This window comes from Sinocyclocheilus rhinocerous, unplaced genomic scaffold, assembly GCF_001515625.1.
Source record: "Sinocyclocheilus rhinocerous isolate Xijiao unplaced genomic scaffold, SAMN03320098_v1.1 scaffold1780, whole genome shotgun sequence".
In the NCBI taxonomy this organism is placed as follows: Eukaryota; Metazoa; Chordata; class Actinopteri; order Cypriniformes; family Cyprinidae; genus Sinocyclocheilus; species Sinocyclocheilus rhinocerous.
In genome coordinates this window covers 177072-201918 of record NW_015664762.1, presented here as the reverse complement: position 1 = coordinate 201918, position 24847 = coordinate 177072, and the positions used below count along the sequence as shown (strand labels likewise).

Below are 24847 nucleotides of genomic sequence, written 5' to 3'. Positions count from 1 at the left end.
GAGACTGAAACCCGCAGGGCTTCCATCCTGTTAACAGACTCCATTACCCACAATCCCCTGCTCACATTATCTCCCAGTGCTTTTATCTCCTGATAAAGTTGTATTCGGTTCTGTTAAAATAAAGCACAACATTTTTCCGCCTCTCTCATTTTTGTATTCTCCTTCCAAAGATCATAAACTGTAGTCTTCTCCACTCTCTGCAAATTTGTGTGTGTGTAGCCAGGATGTTATAAGAGGAATTATAGCAATGGTTTGATTTTCACTGGGATACTTTCCCAAACTGATTGCGGTTGGCATGCTGTCCCATCATGTGTGCTGACTGAGAGGGCATGCTGCGTGTGTGTGTGTGTGTTTTCTGGGATCAAGTTTTAGAGGTCTGTCGAGACACTGTAGGTGCTGACAGCACTGGCTGCCCTCATGCATGTCTGAAAGACTTCTATTGACCAGCACTGCACGACTGGAATGAAGGGAGTGAGAGAGAGTAACTCGAGAGGTTTTTAAAAGCGGACTGGGGTATCTTTTTACATCTCTGTGGTCTTGGTGTGTAGTGTGTGTGTGTGTGTGGTTTTAAATCCCTGTAGATCAGGTGTCACACACATGTACCTTTGGGTTTAGGTGATGCTGGGTTGTGATACCAGCTGAACTTGGGTAATGTCATGTATATATGTGTGCGGGTGTGTGTCATGTGTTTTTTAAATGTCTGCCCACTTAGACAGCAAAGGGGCCATATGACTGACAGGTACAGTGACCAAACATGCAATATGCATTTATTATGTGACGTTTAAAAGAGGGTCAAATTGAAATTGGATATAGCCCTAAGACCCAAAGCGTAATGTATACAGTAGGTGGGCTCAAGGATATCTTGTTTACTTGCCACTAAATTGATGTCCACCCCGCAATAGGATTCAGTTTTCAGTTCCGAAGCATCTCTAGAGGTCCCATAAATCATTTTTTTTAAAGCTTTGATAGGAAACTGTCAAAAAGAAAGCCAATATAGAATGATTTCTGAAGGATCATGTGACACTGAAGACTGGAGTAATTGCTGCTGAAAATTCAGCTTTGCAATCACAGGAATAAATTACATAAAAAAACAACAACAACAAACGGGTATCCTTCCGATCTACCCCAAACATCTAAACAGTAGTGTACAAAATTGAAATAAATAAAATAAAATATAATATAAAGTATAATGATATAATTCTATTATATAATTCTACAGTAATATAACATTTTATATTTAATACATTTAATGTTGTATATTTCAACAGGATTAAGGTCCATTAATAATTCTACTGCTAGACTGAATGACAGGATTTACACCGCAACGTTATTTCCCAACTGGAGCTGGAACGGGACTGTAGACGTGAGGTCAGAGTTCATTTGAAGTGTTGTGATGTCTCAACGTTGCTAGCGTGGAAACAGACAGTCTTTACGGTGACCCGTAATTGCTGTGCCTCAAAGTGGCTGCTGACAACTGTGAGCGAACATCAGACAAAAATGAGAAAAATGTAATAATTCATGATCCGCTGTCCCAAGCAGTTAATGTGCTGCTCTACCTTATTTCCTCCGAGGTTTAACTGAGGGCTCTAATTACAGTCTTACACAGGAATTTTAATAGTAGTTTGTGCTTTTAGATAATGGAAACAAGGCCCCGGGGATTATAAAAGATTTCCAAAGCCCAGAACACAGACGGCCACGAGAGAGGGGTCTGTAAAAGAGTTCTTACTCACCTTCCTCTAGCTCTCATTTATCTATTTATTTCTTTTTTTTATTTCTCTTCACTTTTTCATGATCTGACTCTTTCCACAAGTATTGTGTAATTTGGCATCCTTTTGCATTAGAGGCAGAAATATCTTTTTTTAATTTTGTTTGTTTGTTATAAGTTATTAGAGATATTTATATGAATATTATCTAAGAAGAAATAAATGAGCTAAATACAGTTAGGGTTTTTATTTTATTGAATTGTATTGTATTGTATGCAATGCAATGCAGTGTTTTAAACATTGTTAAACTTTGGAGAAATTTTAGTAATGGGATTAAAATGGGATTAAAAAAATAACTCATAAAATCCATAGAAAATGAAGTGTTACAGGACCTTTTTTGTACCCTATTTCTGGAAAGTGCCATATCACACTATATCCCTTCACCAATCCATCTTTCCAGTGAGTAAAAAGTGAGGAATCAATTACCTCACCAAGCAATTTATTTTCCGATCTGATGGAGAGAATGACTGCATCCCCCCATCCCACTTTATTTTTTCTCTTTTCTTGTTCATTTTTTGACTTTTCCCTTGCTTAGTGTGCAAAATGTATCCATTGGTACTATATAATCATTCCTGTGAACACAAATTTATGCATACAGGAAATTATTATATGCACTGATGCACTAGGATTTCACAGACTTAGGGTCCATTTGATATGACTAATTAAGAGGAAATGAGAATCTGTCTAGAAATGTTTGGATTATAAATATGGGAGGAGATATTTTAAGAATCTATGAATCTGAACATTCATCGTAATGTTTGCATTTGAGCCTGGAGAGTTTAATAGTGTAATAGCGGAACAGGTCGGGAAAAGGTGGTGGTTCTGGGATTTGGGAGGAATGAGGAATCGGATCAGCGCTGATCCTGACTTATGCAACCTTTCGCTGACATCCAGATGGCTCACATAGCATTTTATATTCATGTAATTGTTAATTTGTGGCTTGAGACCAGTGCTGTGAACTTCAACAGCCAGGAGAGAAAGTGATCCATATTTGACAAACTAACAATTGATATCAGTATATCAGACATGAACACAACTATTTTAATTTTATTCATTATCCCTGATAAATAAAAATCACTTAAGTGTCTATATAAATGCTTTTTATTTATTTTTATTCTTAAAGAATATAATAGAACATTATATCAGTAATCACTACATGTAATTTATTTCACACATCAGAGAATATTTATCTGGCACAAAATCAGTGAGGATCTCAATTAAGGTGACAGTCAAATTTGAACACAAGTTTAAGTAAAATTAAAAGTAAATAAATAAATTTATCACTGAATTTAAAGCATGGATGAACAGCAGAGTATTATATATTATATTATATTATATTATATTTATTATATTATATTATATTATTATTAATTATGGCTTTTTACTAGAATAACTACTATTTCTACTTTATTTTAGTTTTGTTTAGTTTGGTTTTATACTTTATTTTGTACTTAATTTTTATTATATATATAGTTTTTACTTTATACTTTAATTTAACATTTTTTTATTTTGGTTGTTTTGTTTTGTTTTATACTTTATTTTATACTTTATTTTTATTTTAAATATTTTTTCTTCATACTTGAACTTAATTTAATGTAGTATATTTTTTATTTTGCTTTATATTTATATTTTATATTTTATTTTCCACTTTATTTTTATTATATATATATAATGTCATAGTTTATTAATTTTTTTATTCTATTTTATTTATTTTTATTTTTATTTATTTATTTTTTTGCTTGTCACCCCAAGAAAATTATAGTGTGTTACTAGAAAAGCTACTCTGCTTTAAATATATAAATAACCAGTACTGTATCATAACACTCCAGTGCATCAGGGACGTCGATAGTGACCCAGATTCTAAAGAAACTGAATGGAGATGTTGTAACAGAAGCCTGACCTTTAGAGGACTTGGAAGAATTTCCTCATTCTTGCTTTTTTTGCTCATGCATATTTTTGGTTCCTAAACAGAGTTATGTCTGATTTGGTTTCCCAGTGCATCATCTTTCAAAATGTTGCTTACATTGATGTTTTGGGGAGGCAGTTACATTAGAGGCTGGCGACCAGCGAAACCAGATTGCAAATGATGTGTGAATGATTATGACAAACTGCCGAGAAACAGAAAATATGCTCGTAAACAGAATATTTACGGTTTAGAGTGAAAGGAGGAGTGAAAAGGAGATCTGAGAGGATAGTAGAGGAGAGGGACAAGATGAGGAGAGGAAAGGAAAGGAGAGAGGCGAGGAAAGTGAGCGTAACAGCCGCTGAGTCAGCCAGTCTGGGGACAGATCCTCAGCACCCGTGTGTAAGTAAATAAGTGAGAATGACAGAGAGAATGATTTAAATCTGGGAAGCTTTCTGAGGTGGAGTGTGTGTCCAGACCACAAACTTGGCTGAGACAGACTGAGGAGACAAATAGCATATAGGAAACATATACAGCAATGCACAGCTTAGAAATGTCCATTGCGACAGACAATGTGTTTGTTGTTTGTTCGTTTAGTGGCTGTAAATTCCATTTGCAACTTCCAGTCGGCATCTTCAAATGCAAAACATAAAACATGATTGGATGTGCCACAATTTAAACCTCGCTGCTGATTTCTGTCTCTCTCTTTTTCCTGAGGGTGTTGTGGGTTAGTAGTTAATCATCTGAGACTGGTAACTGAAATTAATATAAAATAAAATCCAGATGATCCATGATCTTTTTTTTTTTTTTTTAAGAAAGCATTAATTGCAACAGAACTTTTTTGTGTGTTGCTGAAGAAGTAATATGTTTGTTTATTTAATAATTGAAAAATTATATAAAAATTATATACATATTTTTTAAATATTGTTTTATTTTAATAACAAATCATGACTAAAACATTATTCTATTCTATTCTATTCATCCAGATTATAGAACAACCTTTGGGGTGTGATTTGAGTGGAATAGGCAAAAATTATGATACCATTTTCAGATTTCATTGCTGATTTGATGTACTTAATGATATTGAAACGTAAGCTTGGTAAACTGTTCTCTTTCCTTATTCTATCTATCTATCTATCTATCTACCTACCTACCTACCTACCGTGTTTTGAAAAGTTACTTTTAAAAGTAATGCATTACAATATTTTGTAATTATATATACTCCATAAAAAGTTTTTTTGTGAGTGAGATGAATTAATGCATATTCATATTTATTTTAGAACTACAGTAACATCTTCTGATTTCTCTCAACATGGGGACAGGAGAGCTGTCAATCAATAAATTGGAAAAAAAAGTAACTTGCGTTACTTATAATGAAAAAGTAACTCGGATATTCTCTTGTAAATGAAAAAGTAATGCGTTACTTTACTACTTACTTGAAAAAAGTAATCTGATTACGTAACTCGCGTTACTTGTAATGCGTTACCCCAAACTCTGTCTGTCTATCTATCTATCTATCTATCTTATCTCTACGTTTTGGGCAAGAGAGCACCGAGAAAGTTGTGCTGCCTCTGGAGCGGATTCTTACATCAGTAAACTTCATCACACACCATCACCACACCATGTAACTCAATACTCCCCCAGAGAGAGACTTACATAAACATGACGATTGAAGGAAAAGCCTGTCTTTAAAACAGACAGTCCTCTATAAATGATATAGATCGAGCGGTTGCCACATATAAAGATCACATGCCTTAAATTAGCCTTCCTCATAGCACACTGTAGTAAAACTGAAGCCAATCACCCGCTTTCAACCACAAATACACAGTCCGTCTGTTACTCAAGGCCAGGCGCTCACAGCTCTTCCACTGAGACTACATCCACATGGGATAAAGCACTGTTCAGACCCGTCTAATCACACCCCGAATGTTCCACATGCTGGCATTTCACAGATATTACAAGGACGGACAGGTGCACGCATACTCGCCAGACAAGAGCAAACCTCTGCTTTCAACAGTAGGTAATTGAGTAACAGTTGACCAGTGGAATGACCCACTGTGTTTAGTGTCACAGATCAGGGTGTTGTTGAGGTCAGTTCTGCCCCTCTCTCACACACGCATGCTTAATGCTTATTTTCACATGCTTTCGATTCTTATTAAAGATCTGTGTTTTCGTTTAAGACTCTGGCTTTCGCTGTAATGTGGTGTTAGTATTTTTTTACACGGCACCCCTGGTCTCGACAGACGGCACCCCGGTTGGGAAACACTGTTATAGGACACTGATGGCCATTATTCTAGATGAATACTTGTTAAATATTGTTTCATCCCAAGGAGCAGAAAAAATTGTTCTGGAAATATCTTCATTATTAATGTATTATTATGGATACTAAAGAACAAGTTGCAGTGTAAGTAATTGCTACACCAAAAGCCTTATAGTGGTGAACTGAGACAAATTGAAGATAAACTAATATGCTCGTCTTCAACCAGTTCTTGTTGGATTAGTGAAGATCCCTCACCATTAAAAAAAAAAAAATATATATATATTTTTTAAATTCTGGTTGAAATAACAAAATAATTAATAATATTACATAATTTGAACAGCTACTGTATCAAAACCACATTTTATAGAACAGAAATATTAATAATAATATAATATAATATAATATAATATAATATACACAAATTTCCACACCGTGGAGGTGCACACTGTCAAACTCTCTCATTTTCCCATTTTCTCCTTCATGGTATTCGTACAATGATTAGATTTCCCAACAATGCAGTGCCGTTTTGCACAACCGTGAAGTAAATATATACAGTTCACAAATTTGTATGGGTATATATATATATATATATGCACACACACACACACACACACACACACACTCTTTATTATACAACCCTTTGGATGATTGACAGGTGAGTTAACTGTAGTAGAAGTCACCTCTCAATCATCCACTGTTCTAAAAAAGGGTTTTCAGAAAAGATCAGCATTTACACTACAAATGTGTTTTTGACCACCTCTGACTGTTGATAAAATGAACAAATCTCAAAATATTCTGGACTCTGTTTACAAGAGGAGGAGATCGGGAGAAGGCCATTGGGTTCATTCTGGGCTGCAGACATTTTGTTTTTTTTTACCATCAGAACGTCTGTCATGTTTTAGAGAGAAGACTTTGCGGATTTATTGAATTTTTATTAACTTATAAAATGAGCCAAGCCTTACAGGAAAAAATTCCCAGACTTTCCGAATGGAAAATAATTTGATACTGGGCATAGGGAAACTTCCGGAGAGTAATTCCATCCATGCATAAAGAAGCTCATGTAACTGCCTGAATCTCAGCTTTTCAGGATATTAAAAGAGTTTCTTTATGCTTGAATCCGATTTTTTTTAAATATGCAGAACTGCAGCTGATTTCTAACCTCAATTACATATAACTGACTAGGATTAAGAAATTATACGTGGAACAGGATAAAATGCATGACGGTTCAAGGATAACCACTGTGTATTTGAGATCTTGGTCCAAAATCCACCGCTGAGTTTATTTACGGGGAAACGATGGTTCCCATGCTGTTCGTCAAAAAGGAGGATAGAAAATATTTACAATAGAGGGTAAATCAATAAACTACACAGAATACAACAAAATCAAAACACTAATATTTTCCCAGCACTCCACACCACATTTTTGGCCGATACTCATAATGCCTCATTCCCTTTAGGCTCAAAGGCTTCTAAAAGTAAAAGAAAGACACCAATTCAGTTTATTATTATTCATTAAAGCTGATATTTAACACATGTCAGTGTTTAATAATGTAAAGCTATTATATTAAATGTACTGATATCAGATATCTTAAATATACTGTAGTTTAATAAATGCTTTAAACGTTCTTTTCCTTTAGCCTGGTATCGTGTCCAGGAAGACATCTGATTCTTATGGACTCTGTTTGTATGCGCAAGTGTGTGTGTGTGTGTGTGAGAGAGAGGTGCTATTTGTGGATTTTGGAATAAAACTCATATAATTTTACTAACTCGTAGTGAACAGATTGATTTAAAGTCACTAAAAATGAAAATTTTAGTTTTTATTCAATAAAAAGAAGCGAAACAGTAAAGTTTGTGGCGCAGATGCAGTTAAGTTTCATTGTTGCGTCTGAACCCATTTTTGTGGTAGTCTAGTCATTTCTTTGCATTCAGTAGTAAAGGCTCATCTCAAGCCTAATACTCTCTTGCTCACAGGCATTTTTAGATTTTACTTAGGACTTAGATTTAATTATTTAGGACATTTAGTCCATATATGAACTTTTCTACAAGTGTTCCAACCAAGTTTTGCAGTTTTTGTTTTTTTAAGTCAAGTCATTTTAGCAGTTTTATATTTTTGAGGACTTCTTCATAAATTTGGACTTCGTAAGTGCAGTGAAACATTGCCCTGCTAACATAAACATTCTCCACATCACCATAAAAACTGTTTATAAAATGTAAATAAGTCTTTCGACTTCAAAATGTCATTTTAAATTGTCACGTTAAAATGTCACGCCACTTGCCATTTCTTTTACCAGCAATTTCTGAGTGAAAATTGTTTCTATTCTCAGAAAAAAGGTACAAAGCTGTCACTGGGATGGTACACTAAGGTACAAAAGCTAAAAGGTGCATCTTTTGAACCTTATTTAGCCCTAAATGGTGCATAATTGTACCTTAAAGGTACATAATATTAGTATAAAAAGTGTACCTATTAGTAACTTTTGAATGGATACCGCCCCAGTGACAGTTTTGTACATTTCTTTCCAATCTCACAGTATTTATTTCAGTGTATTTGTCCTGCAGGGTTGCACCTTGTTATTCATTCAGGAAGTAAAGCGAGTGTCGGAGCAAAGACTGTCTGACCTCCAACTTCACGTCCGAGCTCCCAGAGCAATGACAAATGATGCAGGAGATAAGGATTTATTAATGCCACATAAAATTGTCATTATTAAAGGTGACTGATAGGAGAGGGCAGAAACTGAGGTTAATCTTTTGGATCGTTGTAGTCGGGTCTGCTTTGACTAATGGACTGGTGACGTCTGCTGGAGCTTTTAGTGGGATGAAACGGCATTGATTAAATGTGTGTGTGAGAACGAGGAAGAAATCGAGGTGAAGGAGGTGTAGATATAAAAGCAAATGCAAATTGAGAACCTACCTCCATCATGGTAGGTACTTTCCAATGTGATCTGTTACTGTCTCTGCTTTTCCATTAGAGTTTCATTTATCACAGAGACAAACACACTTACGTCATCCGTTCTGTCTTCCTGAAGGGACATAACATAACCCTCTCTCATCTGTCTCTCCGTCTTTCAGGTGGATAAGGTATGTGGTCACTCTTCAAATGTGTCTTCAACCACAGTCAGAACGTTTCCTCCAACTTCAGTCACACCGCCACCTGCCAACAGCTCACCGGACGTTCCAGGAGCCGATAAGATCGGCATGTTGGCTCACCTTTACAGGTTAGGCTGGATCCTCTGTTCTGTCACCAAGACTCATTTATTGAAAAACCAATTTTTACAGCTCTTTGATACTTCAAAGTCTTGAGGTAGAGTTTTTTGTAACCTGAAGATCTGCCTTTAAATGATAAATTAGGGATGCACCAGTATTTAAATTAATTGGCCAATCCCGATAATTGATATGACAACCAATATTATAAATTTACTGCTAGTTGACAGGTTATAGTTAATCTAAAACAATTTAAAATATTTTTTATTTTAATAAATTTATTTTATATTCATATATTTCATTCTAATAATTTTACACACACACACACACACACACACACACACAGGTTTGTTAAAAAAAAACTTTGTTTACTTTATTTTTATACCAGTTTTACAAATGAGGACGTCCCCAAAGGGAGGTTTTTGGAGATTTTGTCAGGTTTAGCTCACTTTTGGGTACAAATTTGTTCCCAAAATATGGTTAAGTAGGTACACACACACACACACACGCAATAAAAATGCATTGAAGTTTATATTAAATGTACCTTTGTATATCATATCATATATTTTATTTTATGTATTATTTATTTTCATTTGTGTATTCCTTTGTGTTTATTTTTAACCCTGCTATTAATTGTTGACACATCATGGTCAAACTATTGGCCAACATCCCATATTCTGTATTTTTTAAGGGTTCATTACAAAACATTCAAAAAAATTTTTTTTTAAATGTGTCCATCTATTTTACTATATAATAGGGATGCACCGATACCACTTTACGTTATATTCATTGCATACATATACTTCGTAGCAGACATCCTTAACTCCTTTCCGCTGTCTGTTGTTCTGTTGTTGGTGTTTCTTTGTCTGAATATGGCACTTATCACATGCTGTGGTATCGGCGTTTGGTATCGGGGCATTTTAACGAGTACGAGTACAGGAGACCAGTATCGGGCCCGATACCGATACCAGTATCGGTATCGGTGCATCCCTACTATATAATACACTTTTGTAATCTGGCATAGAAAGCGTTATGACATGTACATGAAAACTAACCTCTATTATCTGTTTAAAACTTTTTAATCAGACCTATTCCAATAATAAAAGCACTAATACCGAACGATATGGCTATGACTACCGATAGATTGTGCATCTGTATTAAAAACTCCTCTGCTAGGCCATGTGATTCCTTGCTGTCTGAAATAAGAAACATGTCATAAAGTGTGTAAATATACATGCTGGTACACACACTTTGGTCAAACAGACACATTTACCCATTTGGCAAGTATCTCAAAAGACCCTGATTATGCTATTGGACATTGTGTCTTCAGACCCAGATCTTGAAGGCCCTCACACACGCTGCAGATAGCCATCACTAAGTGGTAGGCTGGCAAGGGCAGTGCTGTAACTGGCACTGAGACTGTTGCCTGCAGGAACACAGAGAGATGAATGGATATTAGGTTTTTTTTCCGGTGTGCAGGAGTCGGTGGAGCAGAGGACAGCAAACACTCATCACTGTACGGATGACATCATCTCTCTGCACTAAAAGTCTTCGGAAATGCTCTGTCAAGCAAGCCAGGAAATTTATAAATTAAAAATGTACAATTATTTTCAAAGAATAGCTAGAGTGATCATCATTATTAAGATCAGAGGTCAGAACACAATGCTATACATAGTTAAATGGTTTAATGGACTGCTAGGTCTGTTACATCCATGTTGAATCTCCATTGACATGAATAATGGAGCTCAACAGTAGGGTTCTGGAAGTAAAAATTCTTAGTTCATTGTTAATTTCATGGATACATTTAACTAAAGACATTAGTAATGTTTTTTGAAGCATTAAAGCAACACTAAACACAGAATGATTCGATTACATCATTTGTAAATGTAAAATACATCTCTTTTAGTCTAATTTTCAAATACTTTTTGTTGTGATCTCGGTTTGGTCAGTTTGATCTCAGTACTTCCTGAATCCGCCTGGTTGAGTTTCATTGCTAGTGTGATATAACCCATCTTCCAGGTCTGGTTTGCATGTGCATGAATGATTTTCATGATTTTTCTCTCCCTCTCACCATCATCCCCTCCCCTTGTTTTGTTGCCCTTTGGTTTATTCCATCTCTCTGTCCTCCAAACTGCTTGCCTCATCCTCCTTTGGACTGTTCCATTGTCTTGTACTGGGGGTTTGACCGTTATCAGTTCACTCCCTCTGAAAACCTCCAAGAGCGATGGAGGTAGAACTCTGAAAAAAGTTGCACGGTAAGCATGAATATATTTACTAAAAAAATTGCATTTATTTCTGATAATCTTACTTAAAATTTGAATCTCTGTGTGTGCTTTCCTTGGGTAATATAGATTATCTCTGCCTCTTTTTACCCACTTACTACCTTACCAGTTAGGGTGTTTTCACACTAGTGCTATTGGTGCTGATTGAGCCCTTTTGTCATTAGAGTTTGGTTTGTTTGGTTGCTGTGAAAGCTGAAAAGTTGTACCCAAGTCTGACTATGGTTCATGTGGTTTCCCATCTGATTCAGATTTGGTATGAATGCAGTCTGGCCTAATTTTTGCATGTGAACCACTAATGTTAACACATAATTTGTTCGATATTGACTCTGGATGTTATTTAGAAACTGAAAACTGAACGTTTTTTTTTTTTTAGAAATGTGGTCTGATGGGTGAGGGATCGAATCAAACTTGGGTTCAGATCAAGCAAATAAACCAAAGTGTGAAAACCGTAATTGTAATTTCACAATTACAAAAACAGTAATAGTAATTGTAATTTCAGGTTGCCTGATTGGTTCCTTACTAAGCATGTGACCCGTAACTACCGTCTCTGTAAAGGTCAACCCTGAAATATACTTGTTTGGACAGACAATTTTTCATCTCCGTCTCTCCACCAAATCCATCTGATAGAGGAACAATATGCACACACTTTTTTAATTAACATATATATATTTTAATTAAATGTAATTAATTTTTTTTATTTTATTTTATTTTATTTTATTTTATAGCCTCAAATAGCCTCAAAATACGTTCCTAAAGCTGTTGTTAACAATGGGGTCTCTGGATTTATCGTTCAAAACATATAAAAACTTTTACGTCTCACAATATTACTTATTATCGGAATGTCTTGTTTATTTATTGATTTGTGTTGTAGGGAGTTTACTGGGTATATCTCCCGGTATAAGTCTTTCTTCTCCATACTTCCGGAGACGTTGTGCGAGGGAGAGATGGGCATCGACGAGCTCACGTGTTGGAGTGGAGATGACGTAGTCAAAAGGTGAGCCATTCAGTGTGGACAGATAAATTACTTTTCACTAGAAACTGGTTTTGAGGTTAGGACAAAGTGTGAGATGAACTGTGTATGTGCTAGTGCACAACACAACAGTTACTTCTAAAACTAATTATGTTTTTCTTGACCCTGCTTAGAAAAAAAAAACAGCCTAAATTTGTTTGTAGGTCTTAGCTGGTCTCCCTTAGCCTGGTCATGCTGGTCTGCTGGCTGGTTTTAAGGCATCTTTACATAGCCGGTTTAAGGCTACTCTGTGACTGCTCAAAATTCAGCATAAATACACAATGCCACATAAAAGCCAGACTAAACTATGTCTGCCCTGACCCACGTCAGCCTTTGTAAGTTGTAATTTAAGTGTAAATGCATGTGTGCTACCCCTGAAAAGCATTAAACTGAAAAGTCTGTCTTGTAAAGACTCCTAAATGCCACTTCAGAAGCACTTTTGGGCACTTTTCAGACTGACCAAGCTGCAGACCAGCTTAGGTTAGTTTAAGTGTTTTTTCAGCAGGGTAAACCCAATGCAAATCTGAAGTTGTACAGTCAGAGGTTTGCCAGCTCCCATCTGTCTTGGGTCTGGTATGTGTATGTGGGCTCTCAAGAACAAAGAAACACATCATTGCAAATAATCACTCAAGAAATTACAGATGGAAAAGCCAAACGCACCCACAGAGCTCCTCCATTAACAAACAAATTACCTTTGGGTCACACCAACTGACTCCTAATAGATTTATAACAAATCTGTTGCCCCTCAGAGAGAAGTGTTTACTTTGAGAATGGATGTCTGGCTCTAATTTCATGCCTCAAAAGATAACTCACCCTAACGACCAGTGACAAACGGCTTAACCGATGTAAGGTAACACAGAGGATTTCTGTAGCATTAACAGCCAGGAGACGTTGAAGTTGCCAAGTTTTGTTTTCTTTCTCTCTTGTGCTCTCTCTCTCCAAATTCTCTCAAGTTTTTGTCTCAGAGTGATTTGGGGTTGTTGTATAGTGCCAAGGCTGTTTTGTGGTGTTTGTGGCCCAATGAAATTCTCTTTCTCTCACATCTATCACTCTCTCGTTCTCAGAGAGGTTACGCTGCAAACGGCGATCTGTCTTTCATTTCCCTGCTGGCTTCACTTCTTAAGCACCATCAGCAGAACATGCAATTATGACAATGTTCTCACTCTTTCTCTCCCTCACTCGCACTCGTTCCGTCCCCCATACCCAAATGTGGTTGCCCTGCCTCCCATCAATCTCTATAGCAACCAGCCAAATCCTGGCCATCAACAATGCAGCACAAAAGAGAGACAGATAGAAATAATCTATATATGGCTCTCCTCCATATTAATGCCTTTATTAAAAGTACTGGTGGTACCATAGTGTTAGATGGTAATGCAATGCTACTTTGATATTTAGTATACTATGGTACTGGATGATTTGTGTACTCTTGGTCAAAAGCTTTATAGAACATGCTGTATTTTTTAAGCTTGTGCTTTCCATAATGTGACATTTTTTCAAGTAAAAAATGGATTGTGGAAGGGAATTAAAAAAAACAAACAAGCGATTATGATGATTTTTTTATCAATCAATGAAGTTATTTCTGAGTTGTAGCAAATTATTACATTTTGATGTAAAATTACAAACTTTTTTTGTTTTGTTGTTGTTTTTGGACAATTATGCACTGGTGAATCATTCCCATAAGACCAGGAACTTGTATTAAAGCAAACAGGGTTGATGTAGATTTCATGTTGACTTGGAGCAGCATGTAAGGACTGTGATCTCCAGTAAAAACACACACTCTCTACTGCAGTCCAAAAAAGAGTTGTCTTTTCTTCACCCCCGTTTCTGTCTGACATTTTTCTTCTTTCTCAATTAAGCAGTCTTTGAAATTTGGCCTAACACTCTGTGTTTCCAACAGAACAGTCTGTCTGCCAGCAAGATGCAGAACAGAAACAATACAAGATATTTGTAACATTTTGTAGCTATTTGGAATGAATGTGAATGTCTAGACTTGTTTAGCTAGCAACCAGCTAGAAACCATGTAAAACCACTTTAAGCTAGTTTTAGCTTTTCAGCAGTTTACCTTAAGTCATCCAGGGTCTCTATGACTCGCATTGGATGCTCTTTCACATTCGGGTTGGTGTTACTCCAAGCAACTCTCTGCTGTCTTCAAGAGTCTCACTTTGTTTCCTGCTAAAACTTCACCACAACTGTTGATCAGTTGGGTGGTGTGATGCAGTGGCTAAATAGCTGGGCTGGGAAACCAAAGGCTGTAGGTTCAAATCACACAAGGGATAATCCATTAGCCATCTACAGAGCAGAACTTCTCTCTTCGCAGTGGACCTCAAACTACACCGGTGAATGGATTGATTGATAATCTCACATTCCAGTTTAGAGTGAGTTTAGATTTAGATTGATCCCTTGATCTGAGATTTGATCCCTGCTGGTCTCAGAACTGTGTCCAAACTAAATAAGATTCAAGATAAGATAACTCTTCCATCTCTGTATATCAGCACTGAGTTCTGGACACAATTGTTAAAGGTAATCCATTTCATGCTTTTAAGACCAGAGTTTTTATAAAAAAAACGTCTTTACAATATGTAGAATATACTCTACAATAATATACCATACCATTTTTTTTTACTTTGAATATGTAAATGCACACACATAATACAACATACACACAAGATATTTAGCCATTTTTACCAGCTGTCAATGGAAAAGGATGCATTTTGCAGGCAGATGACAATATCACAGTTACAGTGGTTTCTATCTCATTGTTTTTTGTGGTTATGGTCGGTCAGAGTAAAAATTCTTATTAAAATGGAAGACGTGTTTAATCACTTATCACTTTTTGTGTCACACCTAGTTAGGGCATTGAGTTTTGGGTGTTTATGTATGTCCTAAAAGTGGACAGTTAAAGGGATAGTTCACCCAAAAATGATTTTTTTTTCATAATTTAATAACCTTTATGTCTTTCCAAACCTGTAAGGCTTTCTTATGTGAAACACAGAAGAAGATATTATGAAAATTGTGTTTTTTGTCCATGCAGTGAAAGTCAAAGAGGACTATTGTTGTTAGAAACAGGCTGGTGTCTACATCACAAGTAAATTATGACAAAATTTAATTTTTTTCAGGTGAACCATACCTTTAAGTTTTATTCACACTGACAGTGATTTCATCGCTAGTGATCACTACAGTCACTCTATTATTTTTTAAAATGTAAAAAGTGTTGAACTTCACTGTTTGCACTCCCATTGATAGTCGCTGCATTTTGTCACTGCTCATTTACATTAAGAAATCAGCTGAAATTAGTCCCTCATGTTATGTCAAATCACCAAAACTTTTTGAAACAAACTGCTGTCAGTGTGAAACAGCGGTAGTCAGAGAGAAGTAGCTAGTAGACATGAATAAATAGACAAGATTCAAAGACTGGAGGGATAGCAATGCAGTGACCACCTCTGAAGGTGAGGTGTGGATGGCGTTGTCCTGCAGAAGAATGCAGGGAGGTCTCTCAGGGGCCGCTGTGCTGAATCTGGGTCCCCCGCCGCCTGGAGCTGGAACAAAGGGCCTCCTGTGAGCTCTGTGTGTTAAACAGTGGAGGAGAGAATCCCAACACCCAGCCTGGGAATGTGCCCTCTAAATACATGGAGCAAAATCCATATAGAGAGAATAAATATTGCACACACATGGATGTCTCTTTCTCTGTAATTGTGTCACATTCGCTTCATCAGTCAAATCTATATACGTGAAGGTTCCTGTTCATGCACAGATGACTTCAAAGCATGTCAGATGGGATGGAGATTTGATTTCCCATTTGTTTTCAACTATTTCATGCTAGGCTTCTGGAAATACTCAACAGTAGATATCAGACAAGAAACGGCGACAAAGCGAGCATGTGTTTGCGTGCATATGGATCTGTCCATGCGTGTCCGTTCTCTGGTAGTGGTTCTGGAGGAGTCTGGGATGTTTGGTCAGAGATTCTGAATGCCACAGATTTTTATGCCCACACGATTAACCAGTTGTTTATCATTCACACATCTGGAAACCATTCAGTCAGCCTGATCTGCTCTCTCTCTCTCTCTCTCTCTCTCTCTTTGCTTCCTTCTTTCCTCTTACTCAGTATCTCAGTTCCTTGTTCTGTCTCTTCCTCTGTGTGTGGCCCTCATCCACAGATCACACCACTGAGACACATTTAAAATCGTCTTTGGTGAGGACTGGTGTTGATAATTCTGATTTTGTGTGTGTGGGGTGGTTGATGGAAACGCTAGAAATGGTGATGCTCAAAAATTGAAGTCCTTTCTTTAGATTAAAACAGGTTTGATTAGATGTTAGCAGATTTATTTATTTATTTGCATGAATTAATCTCAGTAATCATATACAATCATCAGCAAATATAAATTATGCAGAATTTCCATATTTCTTTTATTTTAATTTGTTGTTTTGTTTCTATTTTAAATGACTGAAATGCACCTGCTTTCAAACACTTGCATTTGAATAACTGCTTTAAAAAATAAATATTTAATATTTATAAATATATTATATTATATTATATTATCATCATATATTATCAACAGTTTTCTATTTGAATATATTTTAAAATGTAATTTATTCTTGTGATGGCAAAGTTTAATTTTCAGCATCATTACTCCAGTCTTCAGTGTCACACGATCCTTCAGAAATCATTCTAATATGCTGATTTGCTGCTCAAAACATAAGTAATATTAACAAATTGAACCTTGCTGCAAAGTGTTACTAATAAATGAAATAATCAACACTTAACCATGATGTAAGTTAGACTGGTTTTCTACTTTTTCAGTATCAATGTAATATCAGCATGGCTGTGATCTATTGTTTCCCATTATTTTGAATCCAAGTAAATATATTTATGCTCCCAGTATATTTGCAGCTTAGATTTGGCTTCTGTGCAGTGTAAAACAGCTCTAAACAGGCTCACAATGTTATGAGGGGTCTCCCACGTAGTGCTGGCCCCCCACTTGCAGTGGTTCTGAAGCTGGGAAGGAAATTTTGAGGTTAGACCTTTTAGAACGTCAACTTTGACTTGTTTAACTGGAAGACAGGGCTTTGTTTCCCATAGCCACCATGTTGAGCATTACAATTTCCCCCATTCATTTTTCAAGACAACGGACAAATAAATTCAACTGCATTACATCATCTAATCCACTTTTCTAGCTAAGTCAAATGGAACTCTTGCCTTTTGCACAGAACAGTGTAGCTATGAATCAAAGGAGTGACGATGCGGTGAGAAAGGAGCGAGATGAACAGCAAACTGGACAGCAGACACTCTGAGTCATCAAACAGCATCATGGAAATCAAATAAATACGAGAGACTGGGTTCAGAAGGGAGCCCTAGAGGAGATGAAAGGGATCAGTTTTCTGACACACTCCCTGTGGGCAGATCAGAGAGTCAGAGGTGCAGGCCCTGAGAGGAGAGCGTCTCTCTGGGAGAAACTCGCAGCCCTCCTCCAGAGTGCTGACCTTAAAGACGCTTCCTGTTCCTGCTTCTGCTCGCGTCATTAGCTTTGAGGAGATGGGAAAGAAAGAATAAGAGGATAGTGGAGAAAAGTAGGATAGTTTTGCTGAAAAGACCAGCTTAGAGCAGTGTGAATGGTTTATTCTGAATTAGTGCTGGTGTCACCAGTAAAGCTACGGTAGACTTGATTAAACTTGTTCAAAAGCTTGTTATGGAACGATGGGGGAAAGCAGCATCAAAAACAACATTTGCTGGTGACCAAATAAGGTACTTTCAGAGTTAAGCTAGTCAAGAAGTCTGGTAGGCACACCATTATATTGCTGGTATTGTTGGTCATTTTACCAAAAATGGATTTTTACCATTTTTAATCTCTTCTCCTGATTTCTTTCTCAAGTATTCATCAGCTAGGGAAGCTTGTTAGCCTTGGTGGGTTACCAGCTTACTGTAATACTAGCCTAGGCTAAGTTGGTCATTTCAACATGACTGTATTCTGTTATATTCCCTCTCCTCTTCATTCCTTTTCCCTCACAACTTAAATGTTGAAACAGGTTAACCAAGGTACAACAGCATTGCTGGTTATTCTAGTTGAGAACCCTGGTGAGGACACTAACTTTCTGTTCAATGGTCATTTCAACAAGGTTTTTTTTTCTCTTTTTCTCCTCTCCTTTTCTCCTTTCTCTTTCCCTCCTTTTCACAAGTAAAGAAGCTGGTGAAGCAGGTTAACAAAGATAGTCATGGTAGTTACACTAGTTAATGAACAAGCCTGGTGAGGACATCAGGACACCATCATAACAAAAAAACATATGTTGATCACAAGGTACTGGATCTTTCTGGTTAAGTTAGTTAAGAAGCCTGGTGGGATTCCAGCTTCTTGTTTAATACTAGTCTAGACTAAGTTTCAACAGGCATTTCAACATGCCTGTCTTTTTTCCACCCTTTTTTCTTTCTCTTCCTTTATCCTCATAGCTAAAAAAGCAAAATTTAGAAGGCTAAACAGGATAACAAGGTAGCCTTGCTGGTTATGCTAGTTAAGAAGCCTGGTGGGAAGCTTTTCGTTCAATGGTAGTCTAAACTGGTAATTTCAGCAAGACTGTCCTCGTTTTCCTTTCTCTCTCGTTTCTTACTTCTCTCCTTCCTCACAGCTAATTTAGTTAGTGAAGCTTGTTGAAAAGTAGCCATACTGGTGAAAGTAGTTAAGAAGCCTTGTGAGCATCCTAGCATCCTATGCTGGCCTCCATCATCTTAAACACAGCAGGTCTTTTCAGCTGGGAGGTGAGGGGAAAATAGAGAAACAAGGTGGGATAGGGTAGTAGAAGAGACATTATGAAACAAAAGCTCATATTTGTTTTCGCAGAGCAAATGAAAGGCACGTCACAGTGGTGTCCTTGACCTCCACCTCCACCCTGCTTTGCATGACTGAAACACTGGTGTCGTCTCACTCTCTGTGTGAGCCAGAATCTTTCTCCAGACAGCTTCATTCCCCCACCCCCAACACAGTCTGGTCAGCTATCCTTGTGGGGACTCTCCATAGGCGTAATGGTTTTTCTACTGTACAGACCGTATATTATATCGCCCTACACCAACCCTAACCCTAAACTTACCCCTCACAGGAAACTTTCTGCATTTTTAGATTTTCAAAAAACTTCATTATGTGTGATTTATTAGCTTGTTTACCCATGGGGACCTCAATTTAGGTCCCCACCATGACACGAGTCCCCATGAGTCTGTGTGTATTCAGGTTTAAGTCCCCACCAGAATAGAAAAACAGGTACACACACACACACACACCATCTATCAGATGGGCTCCAGAAACACCATCCTGCTGCCCTGTCTTGCTGTCCGATGACACATTCCTTTATTTTACAAGCGTTATAACAGACCCGCAGAGTACAGGATACTCCATGGGTCTGTCCTCCTTCCTGTACGCCTCCGTTTATTCCAAATAATTAACAATGGCAGACCGAACGTGACTCTTTTCTCTCTCTGCAGATTTAGTGGAGCAGAGCAGATCTTTCACACACACACACACACACACACGCACACACACACACACACACACAGGGATTTGAGATTATCACACACACAGACACAAAGCAGTCTTCGGTTTCTCTTTTCGGGAGTGCATTTAATGGCACTAGCTAAGGCGAACATCAGAATTTTATAACTGGCAACCTCCCCAAATGACCAACTTTCACGTGAGCAAAGACCTCTCTCATTTTTTCCAAATAGTTTTTTTTTGGAATTTTTGTACTTTTTTCATTATATTTATTTTGCTATTTATTATTATTATTATTTACACTTTATTATTTTCTATTAATTTTATTATTTTTATACTTTATTTTTTTTGGTTCCCCAGTCTGAAAACCCTTGGCCTAAGGTATAACTGGAGGAGGAGATATTTGGCTGTGCACCTGCCTGTAAGTGCAGCCAGCTGTCTGTGTGAGCTCCATGTGGCATTCGTCATGCATGTCCTGTTATTCTCAGAGTTTATGTTCAGTCGCTCACATGAGCAGAAATAGCTGAATGGTGTGTGGCCTTGTAATCTTGGAACACATTCTCTCTGTTTGGATCAAAGAGATGGTTCTCAAGGTTTGAATGTATGCACTATGTGTTACATGGGAAAGGCCTATGGGTAAATGTGTGGCTTCCTCAATTCTTTAATTTCTACCTGCAAATTTAACAAATTGAAAAAGAAAGGATTTTAACATGAATAAATATGTATGCCCCCATTACCCACAATACATGCAGTGAACCACATGTCTTGGAGGGGATTTTCCAGACCTGAAATCAATTAAATGAATTCTGCGAACTGCCTTTCCCACAATTACCATAACACACCACACGCATCACTTCATCTTAACGAATTCAAGAATTATTGGATGATTCTCAGCAGACCAGATTCTTAAAGTCTTGTTGCTGATATTAGTATTCATGAATGTTCTTAGCCTTTTGTTTAGAAACTAGATTTTGACATAATTACAGGGAATGCATTAAAAACTAATAGCTAATAAAATCTACACCTTATCATTTTATAACTAACACATGTATATTGTTAAACTAATAAATTGTATAAATAATAAACACATTTAGTAATGTAAATGTAAATATGTGTGGTTCAAACCAGTTCATGATTTCTAGTTCAGTTTAGTTCCTTTGCATTCAAATACATTTTTTTCAAATTCTTTTTGTTGCCCGCATGTGGATCCTGTACTCTGTATCTCTTGTGTTTTTCACAGTTCTGTTTTTAAGGCAACATCCATTACATACAGTCACCACCATAATGGGGTTGTGCCAAAATTGTCCCCTAGTCACAATATCAACAGTATGAAAGTCGACCTAGAACAGAGCGGCTATCTTTTGTTATATGATGGTCTCAAGGCTCACACACATGGACTACAAGTCACAAAATTCTTAATTGGTCTCGAAATTATGGGGTCTTTAAATGCTCGTGATGTCCATAGACTAAAACCATCATAGACATAAACCATCTGTTTATGTGTTAAAGTTTGTCTCTGGAAATGTGGGTGTCTAATGTGTATTTCTCTTAATTGTGAGATAGACGGGTATGTCTGAGAGTGAGTTTGTGTGTTTTGTGCTGGTTTCAGAACTGATATAACAGGAAAAGAAGCTCTGTTCATACAGATGTAGCATACAGATTACACTTGAATCCAAAGCAACTTACAAAAGAGGATCAAGTTTATCTGTGAATATCTGATCTTTATTGCAGTTCTCATACAGAACTAGTATGTAGTCTGCTGCTGGGAATTGAGTGTCCCCAAATCTGAAAGAAGAGCCCATACTGTCATCTACAGGCTAAATACACAGACCACAAATCACTGGAATAGTACAAAGAGGAACATTGATAAATATTACAATTTAAATAACTATTCTCTGTTTTAATAGATTATATAAAAAATAATTTATTCCTCTGATGCAAAGCTGAATTTTCAGCATCATTGCTCCAGTCTTCAGTGTCACATGATCCTTCAGAAATCCTATTATTATGCTGATTTGATGCTCAAGAAACATTTCTTATTATTATTTTCAATGTTGAAAACAGTTGTGCTGCTTAATATTTTGGTGGAAACTGTGATACATTTTTTCAGGATTCTTTGATGAATGGAAAGTTCTAAAGAGCAGCATTTATTTGAAAATATAAACCTTTTTTAACATTATAAGTGAATTTACTGTCACTTTTGACCAATTTATTGTATCTTTACCGAATAAAGGTATTAATTTCATTTTTCTTTTTTTTATTGTACTGAGTCTGACCCTACACTTTTTAATGGTCATGTATAAAGTAGTTTATCGTTTAAATAATGTTTACATATATAAAAGCTTTCTCTCCTTATATCTCTCTCTTCTGCATCATACTGAATGTGTTTACATTCACACACCTGTCAATCTTGATGCCTTTTCAATCATGTTTTCTGTAAAACTTTGCAATAAGGTTATTTACCACTAGGTGGCAGGATAGCACCTTTAGACTATTACAGGGAACTGAGAAGCATTTTTTGGGTAATTTTCTTGTTGCCTGACAAACGGCACCTGTGCTGTTCTGCCAGGTGTTTAACTAACAATTTTGTGAAACCTATCTGCAATGCGTGTATGCAATTTTTTTTTTTTAAACCTGTTTGGTTTTGTCTGGCATACGTGTCTGACCAGTTCATTGTTGCCCAAGACAGACGGTTGTGAACTTGAGAGATGTTAGCAGGCATGCATATGTCCATGCATATGTCCAATGGCACTCTGCCAAATTTGCCCTCAGTCATAACATTTCGGCCACTCTGCATCTGGCATCGGCCAGTGCCAACTTGAAGCCACTGGCATCACTTTGATGCTTGCACAAGCTGTGCACATCTGGCCTGTTGTTACTAAAAGGACACAGTCAGATAAAAAGGCATTCAGTCTCTGTCATAATTTCTGATTCTGCAAATAAACTGCAAAACAATGAACATGTTGAGGTGTAAATGCACACGTCACGGATATTGAATGTGTTTTTGTTGACAAGGAATTTAAACTTTGTACTAAATATAGTTTTCATTGCGCACATACATTTGCATTCAAATTGACTGCGTGCATTGATAGTTTGTTATTGATCTGCATGACGTTGATGGAAAGCCCGCTGGGGAAGAGATAGAGAGCAACCTTAATAATGTATGTAAGCATTACAAAGACTTCTATTGTTTTGTATTTAGAGTGATTGATTTAATGAATTATCAATATGCCATCTGTACTTGGACTGTATAGTTGGAGCACAGTGAATATGATTATAGTATTGCATTTTTTTCTGGTTTGTGTTTTTTCAGTATTCTATCTGATAACATTGTAACCTTTGATGTGTGTGTATGTGCTCAGAAGAAAGAATAGTGTGAAAACACATTCTAAAGTTGTTTATCAAGTCTGAACTGATCTTTTTTTCTTTTATCCAAAGAAAGAACTAAATCGTTAAATTGTTTGTGAGTGTAATACTCGTTTACTATAATAGGGGGCAGTAAAGAAGCACTAAGAAATAGATGGGGAAGTCGTGGCCTAATGGTTAGAGAGTCGGTCTCGTAACCCAAAGGTTGCGGGTTCAAGTCTCGTACCGGCAGGGATTGTAGGTGGGGGGAGTGAGTGTACAGCGCTCTCTCCCACCTTCAATACCACGACTGAGGTGCCCTTGAGCAAGGCACCAAACCCCCAACTGCTCCCCGGGCGCCGCAGCAAAAAAATGGCTGCCCACTGCTCCGGGTGTATGTTCACGGTGTGTGTGTGTTCACTGCTGTGTGTGTGCACTTTGGATGGGATAAATGCAGAGCACTAATTCCGAGTATGGGTCACCATACTTGGCCACATGTCACGTCACTTTCACTAAAGTGCTTTTCTTCTAAAGTGCTTTATTGCTTTTCAATGCAATAGACAGAGATATGTTCAGAATAGCACACTAATTCTGCAATATATAGTATGTAAACTCAACATAGTATGCACCTAAATGACATACTACATATGTCAAAATATGTAGTATACAACCCGATTAGACTGTGTCTAACTGTATGCCATGAATTGCTGAATTGTCTCTTATGCTCACCAAGGCTGCATTTATTTGATCAAAAATACAGTAAAAACAGTAATACTGTGAAATATTATTACCATTTAAAATAATATAATGAATAATATATTTTAAATTGTAACATTGTAACTTTTTTTAACATGTTTTTAACTGTCACTTTTGATCAATTCAGTGCACTCTGTTTCACTCTCTGTCCATCTCTTGCTGTAGAGAGTCGAGTTTAAATGTTCCGTAGCTTTGCCCATGCATTCTCAGGAACGTGTTTTAAAAAAAGTGCTGGAAATAGTGCCTCAGAATGACTATAGATAGAATGGGAGAGATGCAATCTCAGGCAGTGACATCATCTGCTGCATCTAAATGATTAGTGTGTGTACAGTATATGCGTGTATGTATGTGTATGTGTGTGTGATGGTGTGTGTCAGCCCGCAAATGGGAGGTCCAGGTTTCGCTTCTGAAATTCTGAAATAATTGAGAACACATCTCAGTGGATTTACACACACACACACACCCTTATTACAGTGTTATCTGGAGCTCATTGACTGCTGTGTGCCACTGACCTGTGCATCATTATGAGGAAAACAGTGAAAGTGTAAGAGATGTTAAAAACTCTGGGACGAGTTCAAAGAACAGGAAGTTCTCTGCATGGGGCGCTACTGCTGACCAATTAATGCCACATCCACAGGGTCACACACACTCGGACTGCCTTTAGTGTTTGTGTGTGAATTTGGTTTCTCACCAAACTGCCGCTTTATGCTTCAGGGAAGAGGCTTTAACAGTGAACAGGCAGAACTGGTGACCATGTTTAAGAGACTGGGGGCAGATTTACCAGTAAATGTTCCCATAAACAGCTACTTCCTTCAGTTAATTTATAGCTAGAACGGGCTCATCCAAGAATCTCATGCCCCCCC

At 37.0% G+C, this 24847-nt stretch overlaps 1 protein-coding gene across 2 annotated transcripts in view; it reads left to right on the top strand.

The window, feature by feature from the left end:
- LOC107730460 (glypican-5-like) overlaps nucleotides 1-24847 on the top strand; it is a 111583-nt gene that overhangs the window by 16990 nt on the left and 69746 nt on the right. The window contains exons 3-5 of one of the 2 annotated variants that reach the window (XM_016541307.1): nucleotides 8992-9137; nucleotides 11319-11378; nucleotides 12277-12399. In XM_016541307.1, the coding sequence (XP_016396793.1) occupies nucleotides 8992-9137; nucleotides 11319-11378; nucleotides 12277-12399 (329 nt within the window). The remainder of the gene's footprint in view (nucleotides 1-8991; nucleotides 9138-11318; nucleotides 11379-12276; nucleotides 12400-24847) is intronic. The other variant, XM_016541309.1, reaches the window with a different exon arrangement.